The 20,364-nt window shown below is 35.2% G+C and overlaps 2 protein-coding genes and 1 pseudogene across 2 annotated transcripts; all 3 read left to right on the top strand.

Moving 5' to 3' along the window:
• Positions 1-263: 263 nt before the first annotated feature.
• Positions 264-4,679, top strand: LOC107840546 (thaumatin-like protein 1b). Its single transcript, XM_016684443.2, has 4 exons — positions 264-629; positions 731-1,421; positions 4,135-4,223; positions 4,348-4,679. Exons 1-3 carry the CDS (start codon positions 563-565, stop codon positions 4,217-4,219), a joined length of 843 nt encoding a protein of 280 aa, XP_016539929.1. The 5' UTR covers positions 264-562; the 3' UTR covers positions 4,220-4,223; positions 4,348-4,679.
• A 7,182-nt stretch (positions 4,680-11,861) lies between these two features.
• LOC107880036 (molybdate transporter 1) lies at positions 11,862-13,589 on the top strand. Its single transcript, XM_016726958.2, has one exon. The coding sequence runs from the start codon at positions 12,051-12,053 to the stop codon at positions 13,416-13,418; it is 1,368 nt and encodes a 455-aa protein (XP_016582444.1). The 5' UTR covers positions 11,862-12,050; the 3' UTR covers positions 13,419-13,589.
• Positions 13,590-16,998: 3,409 nt separating this feature from the next.
• Positions 16,999-20,334, top strand: LOC107840547 (annotated as a pseudogene).
• The last annotated feature ends 30 nt before the right edge of the window (positions 20,335-20,364 follow it).

Raw genomic sequence — 20,364 nt, forward strand, 5'->3', positions numbered from 1 at the left:
TTAATTGCTCTGATATATGCCACCGGGACCTTACTCACCTCCAAACATCTCCAAAACTTCCCTAGGAACTTTGTCATATGCCTTCTCCAAATCAATAAACATCATGTGCAGGTCCTTCTTTCTTTCTCTGTACTATTCCACCAGTCTCCGCACTAGGTGAATTGCCTCTGTCTTAGAGCGTCCGGACATAAATCTAAACTGATTTTTCAAAATAGACACTAATCTCCTCAACCTCCACTAGTCCACTCTCTCCCAAATGACCAAATTCAACCAATAAAAAAAAAAAGAAGAAGAAGAAAGAAGAGATGCCAAAACCTTCCATAAAGTTACAGCCCACTCATCTCTTCACAATCACCCTATCCTAGTCTGAATTTCTCCCCTCCCCTGTTTCTATTTTTTAATCTTTCCCGCTGTTTCTTCTCTCTCTCCAACTTTTTTGCTATCAAAAACCAATAGAAAAACAAAAAAAACAAAAAGTTAACAACTTTGAAACTTGAAAATCAATCTCCACTCACTTACCACCACTAACATACTAGCATTACATTCCACTACTCAATCATCAATGGATCGTCTTCTCATCACCCTCACCTTTCTCTCTCTTCTTCTCTTCTCTTTCTCTCTCTTCTCAGGTAATTAATCACTACCCCCCTTCACTTTATTTTTATTAAAATCTACTCTGATTATAAATATTAAATCTTCTTTTTTTTTTTTTTTTTAAACTTATTTACAGAGGTGCAGTCAACGACTTTCAAGATAGTAAACAAGTGTCGGCACACAGTATGGCCCGGAATACTAACCGGAGCTGACAGAGCACCCGTTAATCCAACCGGGTTTATTCTCAAGAGTGGAAAATCCAAGACGTTAAAGATGCCCAAGGCTTGGTCGGGTCGGGTTTGGGGTCGGACCCTCTGCTCCAACGATCCATCTACCGGAAAATTTACCTGCCTCACCGGAGATTGCGGCTCCGGCAAGGTGGAATGCGCCGGAGCTGGTGCTATTCCTCCGGCGAGTTTAGCGGAGTTTACACTCAACGGCGATCAAGGTTTAGATTTCTATGACGTCAGCCTTGTTGACGGGTACAACCTTCCGATGCTTATAGTTGCTAAAGGAGGTACAAGTGGGGGATGCAGTGCTACGGGATGTTTAGTGGACTTAAACGGCGCGTGCCCGAAAGACTTGAGAGTTGCGAGTGGGAAAGAAAGTGTTGGATGTAAGAGCGCGTGTTTGGCGTTTAACGATCCGATATACTGTTGTAGCGAAGCGTATAATACGCCTGACACGTGTCACCCATCGAGCTACTCGCTCTTTTTCAAGCACGCGTGCCCACGCTCTTATAGTTATGCTTATGATGATAAAACTAGTACCTTCACTTGTGCATCTGCTGATTACTTGATCATATTTTGCCCTCCCCCTTATACCAGGTGAATTTGCTTTTACCCCCCTCTCTACATACTGATTTTGTTTTATATTTTTGTTTTTTGAAGATTTTTACTTGTTATATGTTCTAATTGTAAATTAGTGTAAATGTGGGGAGATATGCGAAAACCATTTAGAGTCGTTTGGTGTGAGGTACAAGTTGTAATAGTTTCTGAACAAAATGTAGGGTTATTTTACCCCTTGGTTGGTTGGAAGTATTAGTTAGTCAAGGAATTATTTATCCCACCATTTATACCTTAGGAGTCGTTTGGTGTGAGGTATAAGGTATAATAATCCCGGAATAAAATGTAGGATTATTTTATCCCGCATTTGGTTGGAATTATTAGTTAGTCTGGATTATTTATTCCACCATTTATGCCTTAGTGATGGGATGAGTTAGCCCATATACGTTGTGGGATTACTTATCCCGGGATAAGCAAATCTCAGAATAATTGATCCCTGGATAACTTGTTCCCAACCTAAAGACCCCTTAGTGATAGGATAAGTTATCCTATATATATGGTAGGATAACTAATCCCGGGATAGCTAATACCGAGATAGCTTGTTCCCAACCAAACAACCCCTTTGTTCAGCCATAGACATTCAATTCGATCTCGGAGATAGTCAAAATGCCATTGTCCGTTGCAAATGAAATGAATGAGATAGGCCGCTTATGCATGCTTCAAATCTTCTTGCATGTTGCATGCACCCAAGGTAGTAATATGAATACGGATGTGTTAGTTAGAGCTGGGCAGCATAAATCCTACATCCTAGTAAGTAGGCTGAGCTAGATGGTTAGATTTGGCGAAGCATTCTACTTCACCTGTATGCATTAAAGTCGTACGAGTCTATCCTGAGCTTCCTTTTGCAGCCTTAGAGTTAATCGTCAGTGCTTATGGTTTCAGCCTGAATTTAATGTTGTTGAGGAGGGTGAAGGTGGCGACTCACTTTTCTATCTCTCAAGCCGATAATCCATTGCAATGTCTGAATAGAAAAAGTGGCCTCCACATGATTGCCCTTTTAAAACAAATAAAAAGTGTATTGCACCTTATCATTTTGCCACTTTGCAATTTGCATGTATCCTTTTGTTTTACGATTTCATATCTGATCTTGTGAGTTTTTGTAATACCATGAAGATAGCCCAGATTCAGGTACAGTGTGCACTGTGCCAATATAACAAGAGTCAATTGAATCTAATGTTCCTTTTAATACCATGCAAATTTTTTTGTCAATTTTACCATAGTAAAGTGGGAATATTTCAATTTTTATCTCCTAAACCTCACACCTACGTGCTACGAGTTATCAAGGGTTGCCAACTCCATTTCTCAGCTCCCTACCATTGAAGCATTCACTAGTCTTTGTTTCTTTTAATAATAAATCCCTTGTGTGGTTTGATAAGGCCGTTTGTCATTGTGCTCATGGGAGCTCTACAATAATTTATGTTGCTTGCATTTGGCTGCCAACCAGTCCTCTCTAACAACTAGGTCAGTGATGGAGTAGGAGTCAGCTTTTGTCTTGACTTTCCTCTTCTTTGCTCAATAGTTAGAGATCCAAGTTTTGAGTCCATCGTTATAATAGAATTTCCCTAACTAGTCTCTGAATCTCATAATATACCCATCCATGTGTCTGATAAAACCATCTAGCCACTGATTTAAAAGAATTTCCTAGAATTTTGGTAACTGCCATTTGTATGCACTCTGCAGTCATTATCAGGACGAAGAGAGAGTAAGTAGTCACATTAACACCATGTATAAGAGAAACTAAGCCTATGAATTTCCCTCCAAAGATGACTCCCAACACGACTTTGAACTTAAAACAGAGAAATTGGTTGAAGTTGTGAATTTCCCGTAGTTTAATTGGCATAAGCTCCCCATATGTTGTAATTTTGGGCTACTTCATGGCTCTATAAGTTTAAGCATGATCGTTCTTGGGGGGAAGAAAAAAGCAAGATAGTTAAAGCAAATGGCAAAGGGTGCAAATCAGTTCTTACTCAGTTACTCTTGAAATCTCTACTCTCAAGGTGTTATGTGTTGGAGTTTACTTATGATATAATGCTTACATTTCTGTTCGACACTTAATATGTATTTTCTTCACAAGAGATTCCCTTTAGGGGAAAAAGAGTGTTCCTTGGTATTTCTGGATATTTTCAAGCTGGCAACTCCTCGGCATTTTTAGTTGTTGATATTAACTACTTGTTCTCCACTAAAGTAAGAAAAAAGTTTTGAACCGTAGTAAAATTAGGGGAAGTCTGTTAATTACATCTAACTCTTCCTACTACAACTCTGATTATTTCGTTGCGAATCTCATCTTAATCTAGCTTCTTCTACCCTCTTCGCTTCCTCCCATAGTTAAGACTTTGTCCTTAATTTACCAACTAGAAAAAGATTGAAATGTAACGTTCCAGCAATTACTATCCTGTGGAAACAGTTACTGTCTTAATGCAAGTAGCGAAGACTTTCAACCATAAGTTTTTGTCTTTATCATGCACTGCTATTCTGCACCAGTGACAGAGCTATGGACATCATTTGGACTTTTTAGTATGATCCCTCTGTTCAATTTGTTGGTCTGGTTTTGACTTGATTTGGAGGTTAAGAAAGTAAAGAAGCTCTGAAAAACCAGTGTGATAAATCGTGAAATTTGTTGCTTCGCATTTTCAAAATAGATTAAAAACAACTATTTAGCTCACATTTTAATGTTGTTTGAACAAATATTGTGCAGCCAAAAAGTGTTGGGAGCACGGAAGGATTCAGCTGAGCTGCCACTGGTCAATAAAACCATGATGTACATTGGAAGGCATCACTGAAGTGGTGAGTCATCCATCCGATCATCTTTACTGCCCATTATGTTTGCCAACCATGCCTATAATGGCAGCAATATTGCACTTGTCTGCATTCTAGAACATTGTAGCTGACCTTGATGGGCAACTTTCAGGCTAATTTACAAACAGAAGTTGAAGCTTTGGACTATCGCGAACCCCAATGCCTCGGATTATCTCTCATGTAAAACCACGTGTGCGGATCTCATCGAGATAAGAAAAGACAATAATTGTGTATAGGAGCTTATAGCTTCTTATAAGTCTGCCACTTTTTCATCTTCAAAGCATTTCCCGTACAGATTAGGATTGTTGAGCTTCCTAGAATAGAGATAGTTTTTTCCCGTACAGTTTCGGTATACAGTTGGTTTTATATAATCATTGCTCTGGAATGACCTTAATTGGAGCGACATTAAGTAAAGATTCATATAGCCGATCTCAACTTGCAGAAGGTCTGAGTAGTTTTTGTTTGGTGTATAATTGATCAATGCAGCATATTGTTTTCAACGACCTGGTGAAGAGTGTTTGGTGAAGATTCTCTTATGTATCGTTGGTAACGACTTGGTTCATCTAGGTAACTGAACAGTTTTCAGCAAAAAATGGTGATTGGAAACAAAGGGTTCGTGGTTTCTGAGTCCTCGAGCCTGATTAACATTATTGATTTTAACTATCATTATTAATCTAATTGCATTTTATCACGATGAGTATTAAATTGGATGTCATCATAAGCTACTGCTGCAAAATGTATCATATTATGTACTATTACATAGACGGGGTAAATAGTAATAAATTTTTTTATTTTTTTTTTTATCCGATGTTCGGTATCTGCAGTTCGACTAATCCAGATTCGCGCCACGTTGTGCTCCCGAACTGAGTTTTCTTCGTACCCAGGATCGAACCCTCGACCTCTGGTTAAGGATGGAGTAGCCCCATCCACTGCACCACAAACCATGTTGGTAAAATATGATTACTAAAAGAATAAGCAAATAAAGGAGGACGACATTAGAAGAAAGAATAAGAAAAGGTTAACTACGAGATCACGTCGAATCATCCTTACATAAAATTTTTGCCTGACTAATAATTAGATACAGTAAAAATTAAATATCAATCAAAACAAACATTATATTTAAGAAAAAAAATATATCAAAAATACCATTCCACGTTTAATTATTAGCTAAGTTACCTTTTATTATATTATGTGACTATTTATTTGTGCATAAAATCGTAACTCATGAATCTATACCATATTCTACTATATAATAAGTCATAATAAGCAGCTGGAGCAGGCTGTTCAGCTGTTTCAACAGTGATTTTTACTATATCACCCATAATTAATTATCATAAGTCATTTACGATTAAAAAATTAATAATATTTAATTAAAAACTAAAATAGATATTTATGATATGTTTCTTCAGTTGCTTCACTCGTGATATTACTATATTACTCCTAATTAATTATTATAAGTCATTTATGTATTAAAAATTAATAATATTTAATTAAAAAACTATAATAGACATTTATGACATATCTGCTTCAACCATAATTTTACCATATTACCAATGATTAATTATTATAAGTCATCTAAATATTAAAAAATTAATAATATTTAATAAAAAAAAAAGTAAAATGGATATAAAATGATAAATTAACTCTTGATGTTTTGAATTAATTTAACATCTTATATGAGGTTCACTTAAATTTTTTCATTAGTAGTTTTATAACAATTTTGTTATATCACTTCTGATTAATTGTTATGAGTCATTTAAGACATGTCTGCTTCACTGCTTTAACCATGGTATTTGGTTGACTCTTAAATTAAATCAGTGTCACTTAAATTGAAATAGAAGAAAAATTAATATAAAATCACAATAATTTAAAACTTAAATTATTTTAAAAATATATTTGACTATCAATATCATAAAAGTTTGAATAAGGAAAGTATCATAAACTAGCTAACAGCTTAAAATGGTAAATTACAATGTCAACAAAATAAATTACAATAGTTGACAACTTAAAATATCTAAAAAATAATTAATCTGTTATATATTTCAAAAAATAAATTATTTAAAAATTACATAAAAGATATTATAAATTAGAATAATAACAACTTAAAATATCTAAACAGATAATTAGTTTGTTGTGTATTTCAAAAGAAATATGTAAAAAAATATATTAATCAAAATAATTAACAGCTTAAAAAATTTAAATAATTGAAATATTTGATAGACTCTCGAAATTTATGAATGTCATATTAACAACTTAACATATTTTTCTATAAATTTCATTAATCTAAATATAATAATTTGTGTCTAACTAAGAATTATCAACTAAACAAATGAATATTTTAATTAATGATAAAATTACACATATCATAGAATTTACAAGTATCAATATTGGGCCGTGCGTAGCACAACGTAGCCGACTAGTCTTTCATATGCCATGTCTACAAGGCCAACCAAAAAATAGTTATTCTATATTGTTGCATGGAGAAAAGGGCATAAATAGTCCCTTATCTATAACAGTAAAAGTTTAAAATAGTCCCTTAAATATAAACTTATCAGTTATAGTCCTTTAACTATTCAAAAATTTATCAAGTTTGATCTTATATGTTTTTATACAAACAAATCACATTTATACTAACAAAAATTCACACCTTCATTAGATTTTTTCCATCACTAATTCCTCCATTATTTCTTTCTCTTCGATACCTTTTTCTTGAATTTCTTTTATCAGAAAATAACTTAAAACTAAAAAAGAAACAACTTGGACATCGTAATCAGTCTATCGAATTAACTCGATTTCGGGAAGTATGCTACCTACTTTCAAGCTGAGTAGGTGAATAGTAATATTATTAATTGATTGATTATGTGTTTTAGTTTTTTTTTAATCATTTCTTTCTTTATTTTTTTGTGTAAGAAGGGGCATAACTTAGAAGTCAATTAGAGTTGTACATGAAGGGTTGCAGGGGTCTCTTAGATCCCCCAGAACCGAGCGTTGAGTATCAATAATAGAATTTGTTACAAAAACATGAGCAACCTTTCTGGGAAAGGTGATTCCTAGTCTGTCTGCTTCAAGTAGATCTTGAGCATCTGGAGGTGGGATCGTCAAAATTTGCACATGATCAAAAACTGCTACCCCTCCATGAGATCTGGCTAGTGCATCATCAACTTTGTTCTGCTGTCTGTAAGTGTGTTTCAGTGTTGGGTTGTTCAGTCCCTGCATTCTGAAATAACATTGCAGTAGCCAAGGTGGTTAGTGCTTAACATGTTAATTGCAGTTATAGAATCAGTGTTTATTTTCAAAGGGGTTAAGTTATTTGAGTGGGCTATCTTGAGTCCTTCCAGGATTGCTAGGAGTTCAGCTTGCTGCGCATCCACATGTGGGAGGTCTCTAGTGAAGCCCAGGATTCAATTGCCTTTATGGTCTCTGAACACACCTCCAACCCTACCTTGGCCAGGCTAGATCCTAACACTCACGTCTGTGTTAAGTTTGTAAGAGCCCTGGTTAGGAGGTTCCCATTTAAGGTAGATGGTGGTGTTGGGGTTCAGAGGTGCAGAACGAGTCACAATAGTAAGGGCATATTCGTTGGCCTGGGCTATATTTTGTTCAATAGAGATATTATCATCTCTTTTGTTGAACAGGTTATGGTTTCCGTTGATCCAAATATTCCACATACAAAAAGGCAGGATGGTATTCCAAGAGTAATAGTTGTTGAAAGTTTTTTTTGCAATGGCTTTCCAGGTGTTAGCCCAGTTATGGTTGTTGAGGGATGAGGAGTCAAGGTAGGCGATAGAGGTGCTGTTAGTAGTAATTCTCTCCCAGAACGCTTGGGCTTTATGACACTGAAAGAAGATATGAGTAATATCCTTGACAAGATTGGAACAGTGGATGCAATTTGGAGACACATCTAAACCCATGTGGTTGAGGTAACTTTCAGTTTGAAGTCTATTGTGGTTCAAGAGCCAAAGAAATGTTTTGAATTTGGAAGGGGTTTTGAGTTTCCAAATCCAGTGGTGATCCTCTTTGGGCTCCGATTGAATACTCCAATAGTTGTTCTGGAGAGTGTTGCAGGCACTTTTCATGGTGAACTTACCATCTGGAGAGCAGTCCCAGGTGAGTTTATCCTCCTGCACACTCTGGCTTGGGATAAAAGTATTGATGATTATGGTGAGCAGGTCATGAGGAAGGTTGAAGGAAATAGTATCAAGGTTCCAGGTGCCGTGCCTGTAAATGAGATTTATTGTGAGCTTATCCTCACCCCTATTCAAAGGTCCAGATATACTGCTTCTAATGGTTTGGTGATTGGGAATTCATTTGTCTAAGAAAAATCTGATTTTGTTCCCTCTATGAACAATCCATCTTTGGTTTGGCATGCGCACTTTCCAACCCTGCTTTATGCAGTTCCAAGTTTTAGAACAAGATCTTTGGTTTGGGCCTTGGTGGTAGGCTTTACAATACTTGTTGTACAACTCTCTTGCCTAGAGGGATTGGGTGTTATGGTAAAGTCTCTAGGCAAGGCTGGCATGGGCAGCTTCATTTCTAATCTCACGCTTGTGGAGTCCTAACCCCCCTTCAGATTTAGGCTTAGAGATACCATCCTAGCTAACAAGATGGATTTTCCTCTTATCAGCAGTGCTTCCCCAGATAAAGTTTCTTTGGAGTTGGTTAATAGTTTTGGTTATTTTGTGGGGGAGTTTAATGAATTGCATCACATGGGAGGGGATAGAGACAAGAGTGTATTTGGTAAGGGTGAGTCTGCCTGCCAGGGATAGCATTTTAGTTTTCCAACCAGCCAGTCTTTTGTGTATGTTATCAATGATGAATTGAAAGTCAGAGTTAGAAGGTCTGGCATGAAAAATGGGAAACCCTAGGTATTTGCCAAATGTGTCTGCAACTCTGATGTTGAGGAGACAAGAGCAAGTATTGATAGTTGTATCCTTGCAATTTGCAGAGAAGATTCTTTTAGACTTACTTTGGTTGACATGTTGACCAGATTTATCATAGAAGTCATTGAGGGCATGGTTAATGGTTGTGCATGCCTGAGGGTTAGCTCTAGAAAGGAGGGTTAGGTCATCAACAAAGAAGAGGTGGGAAATGGAAGGGCCATGGTGGGAGATGCTAATGGGTTGTCAGAGTTTCTCAGAGACTTGAGAGTCAATAACTCTTGAGAGGTTCTCCATGCAAAGAATGAAAAGGTAAGGGGATAAAGGGCCTCCCTGCCTGATGCCCCTTGTGGGGATGAATTGTTGAGACACTGAGCCATTTATGAGGATGGAGATTGTAGAAGTGGAGACACAAGACATGATTAAAGAGATCAGAGGTTGAGGGAGAGCAAAGAAGTGAAGGGTGTCTTTAATAAAGGACCATTCTAATCTGTCAAAAGGTTTCTCCAAGTCAATTTTTAGAATCATGCTCCCTTGTTGACTCTTCATTTTTTTGAAATGAGTTATGAACTCTTGAATAATGATTGCATGGTCAGAGACTCTCCTGTTTTGAAGGAAACTAGCTTGACTGGGCCCAATGATCATGTGGAGCATTGGTTTCATTCTGAAGACAATGATCTTAGTGATAGTTTGTACAGGATATTACACAGGCCTATGGGTCTGTAGTTTTTTTTTTTTTTATAGAAACAACATTTGGGCATTTAGGGATTAAACATAGAAAGGTCTTATTGACAGAAGGATTTATGGTGCTGGTCTGGAAGGTATCGTGACAAAATTTCATTACCTTGGGCTTGACTATCTCCCAATATCTTTAGAAAAAAATAGGTTGTATGCCATCTGGCCTAGGAGCTTTTAAAGGACTGAAAGATTTCATGGCCTTAGTGATTTCAGAGTCAGTTAATAGACATTTTAGAAAGGCTAGCTCAGAGTGGAGAGGGTGTTGAGAGTATGGAGGAATTGGTTAGGGGGTTGGTAAGCTTTAGGGAGGATTTGTGACTACTTTTAATCATTTCTTTGTTATTGTATTATCTCAACATTATGAATATTTTTTAATATCAACATTAGTTCTGTGGCTGAAAAAGTTTGAAGGTTGAACTAGATTTCAGTGCAAAAGTTAATGAGGTTATGCATCAAATAGTTTCATGTTGGATAGACAACCTCCTAGTCTCGTAAAAAATATTTTGATGTTTTTGTTACAATTTGGTGTTGTTTTTTGTGCAGTTTGTTGATGTTTTTAATACGTTTTTTTGTGTAGTTTGTCATAGTTTTTGGTGCAGCTTGGTGATAATTTGATGTAGCTTTTTGTGTAGTTTGGTGACTTTTTGAGTATTTAGTGATTTGATTTGGTCAAGTTTGATGCAAACTGCTGTTTTTTGTATTTTTAATCTATTTGTTGATAGAGAGAAAATTGAGGATAAGGTGTTCAAGAGAGAAACAATTGAGAAATTAGTGATAGAGAAAATGAAATGGAGGTATATGAATTTCCATTAGTATAAATGATAGTTGGTTTTTTGGTATAAGAATATACAAAAATATACAAAGATCAAATTTGATAAATTTTTAAATAATTAAAAAACTAAAATGGATAAGTGTATATTTAAGGGGACTATATTATACCTACATAAGTACCATTTATGCACTTTTCTCGCGTTGCATGCATAAAGCTTTTGCCATAAAAAAAAATTCCTAATAATTAGCTTTGGTACTTAGAATCAAGAATAATGCCTTCTCCACATTCAGCGGCAAATATCTTTCATTCAATAACAACCTCTCATCAATTCTTCTAATTCTTATGGGATCTTATAATGGCCTTTCATCACTTTGATGAGACATTTGATACTCTTAGAGTTGACATTACCTAGCTTGCCTCCCTTGTAATATCTTATTTAATTAGATTATTACTAGCAATTTTGTTACCTTAGTTATTACTAAGTTTTTATTTTAATGATTGTGAAATCTGGTATGTGTATGTCACATATGAGAGTGTACGGAGAGCATGTCTCAAAGATATAAGTTATGGTGGGCGAGAATTAGGATAGAAAGTTAGCAAATACTTGAATATTGTCTAGTTTTTTCTATTATTGTGTTCTCCAATTATTTTATATGTTTTTTTTCTTTACTTCAATTATGGCTTGTTTGTCATTTTATTACTATTCTTCCTCCTTTATTTTTAGTCTTTATTGTTGTAGTTTCATATTTGAGTTTGGTATGTTTTTTATTATAATCAAAAGAATATTAAGAACAATCTCTCTATCTTTATAAGGTAGGAATAACTGAATAAGACTGCGTACCACCACCCTCCCAAGATCCTATATGTGGGATCTTTAATTGTCTATGTATTATGTTAAGTTTGTACTACTATTTCATGTGTGAGGATAGTACGATCCTAAAAATAGCCTAAATATAACAAATTGTCAATAGTGATTTCTTATTGATTCGAATCTACGATTTTAGAGTTGAGATGAAGAATGTTTACAATCAAAGCAACTCCCCTCTTGTCCCTAACACACCCTTGGACTTTGAATATTTCATTTATTTTGGGCAATAAAAAAGTGCCAAAAGTTCATTTATTTTGAAATCAAAGGAATATATCACCATGACCGAAATCCAAATTTATCTTTTTTGTTTTTCCCACCCCACCTTATAATATTCTTACTTATCTGTCGATGTGACTCAAATCAATTAATTGACATATGTAGAGGTGTTCGACCACTTGGGTCACTAGTCAAATCCAGATTTTATCAATAGCTGACCGGGGCAGAAATTCTATTATCCCTATTTAATTGCAGTATTTTTGTAAGTCAACTGTTACCCTCCTTTTTGGTGCTGTATATATATATCCACACGCACTTACTTTTTGCATACCAAGAAATTCATTATGGATTCCACACTTGAAGAAATTAATCCTCATTCTCAATCCCCTAAGCCAAATTTCATGGTGAAGTTGAAGGACAATTTGATATTCAAATCAAAATGGTCTGAATTAAATGGTGCAATGGGTGATTTAGGCACATATATACCAATAGTCCTAGCTTTAACACTAGCCAGTGACTTAAATCTTGGTACAACATTAATATTCACTGGTGTATACAACTTTGTCACTGGTGCTATATATGGTATACCAATGCCTGTCCAGCCTATGAAATCTATTGCTGCTGTTGCTATAAGCCACCCGGAATTCGGTATACCAGAAGTTATGGCTGCTGGCATTTGCACTGCTGGGATCTTGTTTGTTTTAGGTGCTTCACAATTGATGCAGCTTGTTTATAAGTTGATACCAATATCTGTTGTTAGGGGAATTCAGTTAGCACAAGGGCTGTCATTTGCAATGACAGCAGTTAAGTACATTAGAAATGTACAAGATTTCGCGAAGTCGAAATCTGGTAAAGAGAGGAATTGGTTGGGGTTGGATGGATTGTTGTTAGCTTTGATATGTGCTGTTTTTATTCTGATTGTGAATGGTGCTGGTGAAAATCAGAATGAGGATCAAGAAAGTACAGAAAGTGAAACAGGTTATTTAAGGAAAAAAGTTAGGAAAATAATATTTTCTCTTCCTTCTGCTTTCTTGATCTTTTTGTTAGGTGTTGTTTTGGCTATTATAAGAGGGCCTAAAGCTGTAAAAGGGTTTAAATTTGGTCCATCAAGAATTGAAGTTGTGAGTATCTCAAAACAGGCTTGGAAGGATGGTTTTGTTAAGGGTACTATTCCTCAACTCCCTTTATCTGTGTTAAATTCTGTGATTGCTGTGTGTAAACTGTCAACAGATTTGTTTCCTGAGAAGAGGGAAATTACGGCAACGTCGGTGTCTATGACGGTGGGGTTGATGAACTTGATAGGGTGTTGGCTTGGTGCAATGCCATGTTGTCATGGTGCAGGAGGGCTAGCAGGGCAATACAAGTTTGGTGGTAGGAGTGGTGGATGTGTGGCACTTCTTGGTGTGGCTAAGTTGGTTTTGGGATTGGTATTAGGTAGCTCAATGGTGAAAGTTTTGACACAATTTCCTGTTGGGGTATTGGGAGTTCTTTTGTTGTTTGCTGGGATTGAATTGGCTATGTGTTCAAGAGACATGAACACTAAGGAAGATGCAATTGTGGTACTTGTTTGCACAGCAGTTTCACTTGTTGGTTCTAGTGCTGCATTGGGTTTCTTGTGTGGAATTGTGGTTCATTTGATTCTTAAGATGAGGAATATGGGTAGTGATGGTCAGTCTTGTTCTAGTGTACTTTGGTTTCATAGAAACCCATAAGCACCTTTTATGTTTGTGTGTTGGTCATCCACTTGTAACTAAATAAAGATGTCTGTACTTTTTTAAGACAACGGTGTGTCGTCTTGTTATTCCGTTTATATTAATAGTCGTGGTATTTCTCATGTAGTTTCTTGTCCTTTGATTTCTTTTACTATATATTGATTTCTTGTACCTCGATTGTTGTAGTTTCTATTATATTACTATCTGCTATTTTTTTGTTATTAGTTGTTGTTTCTTGTACTTCCGTTACTTCTTTTGTTGGACTTTTTTCTTGAGTCGAGGGTCTATCGAAAGTAGTCTGACTATTTCACTCGTGGTAGAGGTGGTGGTTGTGTGGCACTTCTTGGTGTAGCTAAGTTGGTTTTGGGGTTGGTTTTAGGGACCTCAATGGTGAAGGTTTTAACACTATTTCCTGCCGGGGTATTGGGAGTTCTTTTGTTGTTTTCTGGGAATGAATTGACTATGGGTTCAAGAGATCGAAATGAACACTAAAGAAGATGCATTTGTGGTGCTTGTTTGCACATAGGTTCACTTGTTGGTTCTAGTGCTGCATTGGGTTTCTTGTGTGGGATTGTCATTCACGTGATTCTTAAGATGAGGAATATGGGTAGTGATGGTCAGTCTTGTTCTAGTGTACTTTTGGTTTCACAGAAACCCATAAACAATTCGGAATCCTCACCCGCTGCCGTAAGACTTATAATTATGTTAAAAAAAATCCAACAGGTTTAAATATTGACAAGTGGGGAACCCATAACTAAAGAATTGGATGAATCAGTGGTAGGAGGGGCACAGTTAAGACACGTACCATGCTGCCGCTGATAGTGAGTTCATTAATTTTTATTGGAAAAAAAAAAAAATTATAGAAAAATACACTTATCAAACATACTTTACATTTTCGTGGCTCAAAGCTTACATTGAATTTCATGGTCCGAAATCCAAATTTGGCCCTAAACTGAAAACTAACCTTTCTATCGGTCATGTAGGAAAAAGAACTTTTCGCAACAATCAAACCTCTTCTTCGCTTAGCATTCTCTCAAAATAAACTTCATACGATTTTTATTCAACTCCAAATATATACAATGCAACTCGAAAAATCCGTCTGTATAAGTAATTGATGAAAAAAATTCTATATTATTTCAATTTTTTTTTGGTCATTCGAGCTTCAATTTTGATTTTTATATTTCAATTTTTTTTTGGTCATTCGAGCTTCAATTTTGATTTTTATCTTTTCTTCTAATTGTTATTTCTATGGTGGTTTATCCGGTATATCTTTTACACGGTGAAGAATGAAACAAAGATAATATTTGTTAATTTTGTTGTCGATTGCATTTCGTTGCATCTGATTTTACTTTAGAAAATTTGATCGAAGTGATTTCAAAGCAAATTAGAGTCGACACTGAACTTAATGTATTGGAAATTAAATTTCTTTAAAGACTGGCTTGTAAATAATCGGAATTTACAGCAATACAAGTGTAAAAGTTTATATGAAATTAAAAAATGCAGAATTTAAATTTTACTGACTACGCGCTTTATGTTACAATAAAGCAAATTAATAATTTTACAATGCCTACAACTTTCAGTTATACAATAGATAAAGGTAAAAATGTAGAAGAATAAATTATATAGGAGATTGATTTGTCTGAAGATGATTGTGAATTTGTTGAAAGCAAAAGGACTATTGGTGGTAATTGATAACAAGTTACACGAAAAGATTGAAGTAGATCAGTCTTATAAAAATCTGTGGGTTCTAGCTAGTGTGGTGCAGTACTATGTAGTGCGGAATAGCATGCAACTAAAATTAAAAAATTAAGTAAAATAAGATAATCTGCAAAATCATTGTATATTATGTTATATCTCCATAAATCAATTGTATATAATGCTCATTTACTGTATATACGTGCGTGCATCTTAGTATACTAGATATTGAAGCACGGAGACCCATATAATCATCACAGAAGGCTCTAGTTCTCATGGTGAAGTTGCGATGGCCTTGTGAATTGGGGATGAATTACAACGTTAATAATTGTTAAAATACTCTTTATTCTTTAAAAAAATTTAATCAAAATAGTCCCTTAAGTTAATTTTGCATTGGAATGATTCATGTTCTTTAACAATTTAAAATATTTAAAACTTTTTAACTATAAAAAATAGTGCGTATAATTTTAATTTAATTTCTAGTTGTAATATTAACATAATGTAGTTCATCAAAAAATGTGAGCGATACTTAGAAGTTCAACTATAAAATAATATTTAATATCTATTTATTTTATGATTAATCTTTATTTTTTTGATAAAATAGTTCAAATTTAGTTTTTTTTTTTCTAAAAATAATTGTCAAAAAATTCATAATTCATATAAAGGATGATGAATTCCTTCAACCTCCCGACTCTCTAGGTAGTAGAAAAATAATCATATATAAATATTTTAAAGAATTTCTATAATAAATTAAAATATTGATGAAGGACATCATGATAATATCATAAATCAATTAACGTCAAATAAAATTAGAAAAAAATCACAATACCATTGTGTAATTTAAAAATGTTAAAAATTTTAGACATTATTTTTGTTAATCTTGTCATATTATTTGGAATAAAATTATATTACCTCTTCAATTTGACTTTAAAAACTAAACACATCTCTCAATTTTTTTTATTTTTATTTTTTGCCTTTTAATATTATGATATGCCTTTTTAAAATTCATTACTCCCTCCATCCCATTTTAGTTGATCGTTTTACTAAAAACAAATGACTGATATTAGTTAATCACTTATTAGATCAAAATAGAATTAATTAATTTTTTCATGATATCCCTACAATTCATAGTATACATTAAAATGTGAACAATTTCAATTTCAATATTCATTTCTATGCCCATATCATTAATATTGCCAAAGGTGAAATAGTAAAATTTATGTAAGTTATAATTTTTTAATCATGGTGTAAAATGGTATGTGCCCAACTAAAAAGGGATAGAGGAAGTATGCAATGAAGTAAAAATTTGAAATATAGTTGGAGGCCTATTAATATTTCAAATAAAAGAATAAAAACTATTTAAATTTACGGTTTAACTTAAGGGATTTTGCTCATTTTTTTTTATAAAGAACAAGGATTATTTTAATAATTGTTAGTGAAAAATGTAGAAAGTTGAAGGATATTATTGAAAAAAAAAAAAAGAGTAATGACTTTAGTAGAATATTTTGACAAAATGAGGAATCACTCAAATTGATTGTGCAGACTCAGGTTGTTTCAAGCGTGGCAGAGCAGTTCGTTGCTCTACAGTATATGAATTTAGGTATGGTTTTAGCACAACAATCACTACTGGATTTATTTATGGCTTATGAAAAAGAAGATGACCATTTCCTCAAATAAAAGATACATCAACAATTATATATATTTGGCTGTGGAAAAAATCAAATACAATTCCCAGCAGGAATTAGTGGAATTGCTGGTCTTGGTGCTGGTGTTTATATACAAATGGATATGAGTATTATTCATTACAATCACAACTTGGTACTACTACATTCGCTTTATTCTCTCCTACTCCAACTTCTGGGAAGCGCATGGTTTGTAGGTCAGTTTCTCGGAACCCCACAATAGAGAGTATTTTCTTCGTTTTAATTTGTCTGTCTAGTTTAACTAAACAACATACCCAATTTAATTCCTAGTGGAGAGATTATTTTCGATAGAACTTTGGCTCATATGAACATTAACTTGTAGAATGATATGACACCAAATTAAATAGCAATACAATAAACAGTGAAGATGCAATACTGGTAGCAAAGAGGCAAGACAGACCAATCAATAAAGCAACAGGTAACAGTAAAATGAAGTAAAAGGCACTCCTCACGTACCAAAAGTAATACTACTAAAAAGAGGAAAGTAGTAGAGGAGACAGAAATTTTCAAGGAATTCGAAAAATAGAAAGAAGCAAATATATGAAGACGATAAGGGGTTCGGATTAACCCCTTGTATTTTTCGCGTGTAACAATCCCCTTTATATTCGTGCAATTATATTTATGTATATGTAGGTGGAGAATCTTGAATTTATGGGAACATGCAACATAACATTTTTTCAACGATGCGTAGTTTGAAAATGATGGAAGGATGTAAGGGAACGCAAGTGTATGCCCTTAATCCATCTGGAACAACAACAACTAATGGATTCGGTGGTGGTGGCAGCGGTGTTGGTGAGAAGTTTGTACAAAACCTATTGTCTAATACTGTTAGATCCAATCTTAATTTTCAAGATATTCAATCCTAAAATGAGGTTAATTCGGCTGTTTTAGCTGAAGCCCTTACTAGTTACGGCTTACCAAAAACTGATCAAATTGAGCACAGATTGAGTTTTCTTTGAAACATATGAATTTTGTGGACACATTAGCTGATGTTTATTGTAGGATGGAAGGTTGTGCTCAGTTTGATAAGTCAAGGATGTATCTTGAGCAGTGTGCTATATTTAGGGGCTTACCTGATCCTATATATTGTTTAGGAGGTGTCTTATGTAGCTAGGCTACGCGTGGTGGATGTGCATACCAAATTTGTTCTTTCTGCCTGGTTGAGGTTTGAACGAAGGGAGGACGAGTTGATTGGCGTATCGGCTATGGATTGTTGTGGGGGAAGCATGGAATGCCCAGGGAGCGCTTTGGTGGCGGGGTATAATCCTGAATCAGCTACTGATCCTTGTATGTGCCACCCGGGTGAGGATGCTGAAATTTACATGGATGAAGAATGCTCGACTTCATCGAGTCGTGGAAATGAGGAGGAGGAGGAGGATTTTGACATGTCATTTTGCATTGGGGATGATGAAATCAGGTGTAGGAGATTTTATATAGCATCACTATCTAGGCCATTTGAAGTCCTGCTGTATGGTAGTTTCATGGACTCCCGAGGGGAGAAAATAATTTTTTCAAAAAATGAAATTTCTGCAAAGGGGATGAAAGTTGCTGAGATGTTTAGCAGAACAAAATGTGTGGACTCTTTCAACCCATGTTTATTCCTTAGTAGCCATTGCCAGATCCAAATACAAGCGTGGTCATATGTACAAGGCATATAGGTTAATGAACTCCCTCTTTTCTTATTATACACCTTCTGGGTGGATGTATCAGGAGCGATAGATGTATTGTCAAGGAAAAGAGAAAGACGATGGATTTGAGTACTGCTAGTGAACTGGATCCAACACTTTCTTACCCATACAAGTACAAATCTGTTTCAAAGGAGGAGGAAAATAAATTTGGACCAGCTATTTCTGAGATTCACAAAATACTTGGCTTTAAGATTTCTCTCGACTGCCTTGAGCTTCGTGCTTGGTTTTTAATTGCCCTGGAGGACAATGAAGGAGCTTTAAGGAATGTGAGGGCTCTCCTGACTTTAGATCCCCATTACATGATGTTCCATGGGAAGTTACCAGGTGAACACTTGGTGGAGCTTCTAAGTCATAATGTTCAATGGTGCAAGTCAGGCTGACTGTTGGATGCAACTAAATGACCGGTGGTCCTGTGTAGATGATATTGGCTCTCTAGCGGTTGTCCATCATATGTTAACTAATGAATGATCCAGGGAATAGTCTCTTAAGGTTCAGGCAATCTCTCCTGCTTTTATGGTATGCGCACATTTTTGTTTCACTATAATAATCATGTTTGGTATATTCATCTTTCTGTGTTGTCTGTTTCATTCAGCCGCTATAGTAATTTAACCTTTTGCTGGTTTATAACCATTGGTCTACTATACAATTCAATACTATCTATTTTTCTACATGTGATACTTTTGTCTGGGAATATGAAAATCTTTGAATGATTGTATAAATTAGATGCTTACCTCCTTGTGTCATATAGAGTTGTCTGAAACTACAAATATTTTTATTCACTGTGCACTTAAGTGCGCAGCAAAAATTTACATACACTACTTGCTTTCTCACGCTTGCGAAGCTTAATGTGAATATCTGGGAGGTGTATGGAAATGTTTTCCTTTTGCGCTCCTTCGGACTGATCTGTACTTGTTTATAGATTAAATAGCCACAAGGCAGCAATGCGTAGTTTGAGAGAAGCAAGAAACCAAGTTACCTCTGAGCATGAAAGGCTAGTCTATGAAGGATGGATGTTATGTGACACAGGTTATCGTTAAGAAGCAATTGCTAAAGCTGAAGAATCCATCTCAATCCAGAGATCATTTGAAGCCTTTTTCCTTAAAGCATATGTGTTGTCAGAAAGAATTCCTGATTCTGAATCTTCAGTGTATGTTATACAACTGCTTGAGGAAGCTCTTAGGTGCCCTTCAGATGGTCTTCGGAAAGGCCAGGTGAGTTTTCCTTTCAGTCAGATACTGATTCACGAATTCTAGGAACTAAATGATTTAATTGAAAACTTCACTGCACTGCAGGCTCTCAGTAATCTGGCAAGTGTCTATGTAGATGTTGATAAGATAGATAATGCAATTGATTGCTACACAAATGCACTGAATATTAAGCATACACAAGCTTATCAGGGTCTGGCACGTGTTTACCATCTAAAGGAGCAGAGAAAATTAGCTTATGATGAAGTGACAAAGTTGATTGAGAAGGCAAAATAAAATGCATCTGCTTATGAGAAGCAGTCTGAATATTGCGATCGGGAAATGGAAAAAAATGATCTTTGTATGACAACAAAATTAGATCCCCTACGGACATACCCATACAGATACAAGGCAGCTTGTAAGTTACCCTTGACTTATTTTCATGCCGTCTTATTTGAGTACCTAGTAATCGTTGTGTTCTGTCAGGTTTCTGATTGCTTTTTTTACACGTAACAGTGGGAAATTGTTTTTGCCTGCTGATTTTAAGAGTCTCCTTCAGTAAGCTATAGGTTGGTAGTGCATATGTGAAAATGAGTAGTCCACATGTTTATAATGACGGAAAGATAATGCAATTGTTTTCGCATCATGTATGCTCATGTTTATATGGGCATTTTCT

Source organism: Capsicum annuum, chromosome 8 (genome assembly GCF_002878395.1).
Source record: "Capsicum annuum cultivar UCD-10X-F1 chromosome 8, UCD10Xv1.1, whole genome shotgun sequence".
NCBI lineage: Eukaryota > Viridiplantae > Streptophyta > Magnoliopsida > Solanales > Solanaceae > Capsicum > Capsicum annuum.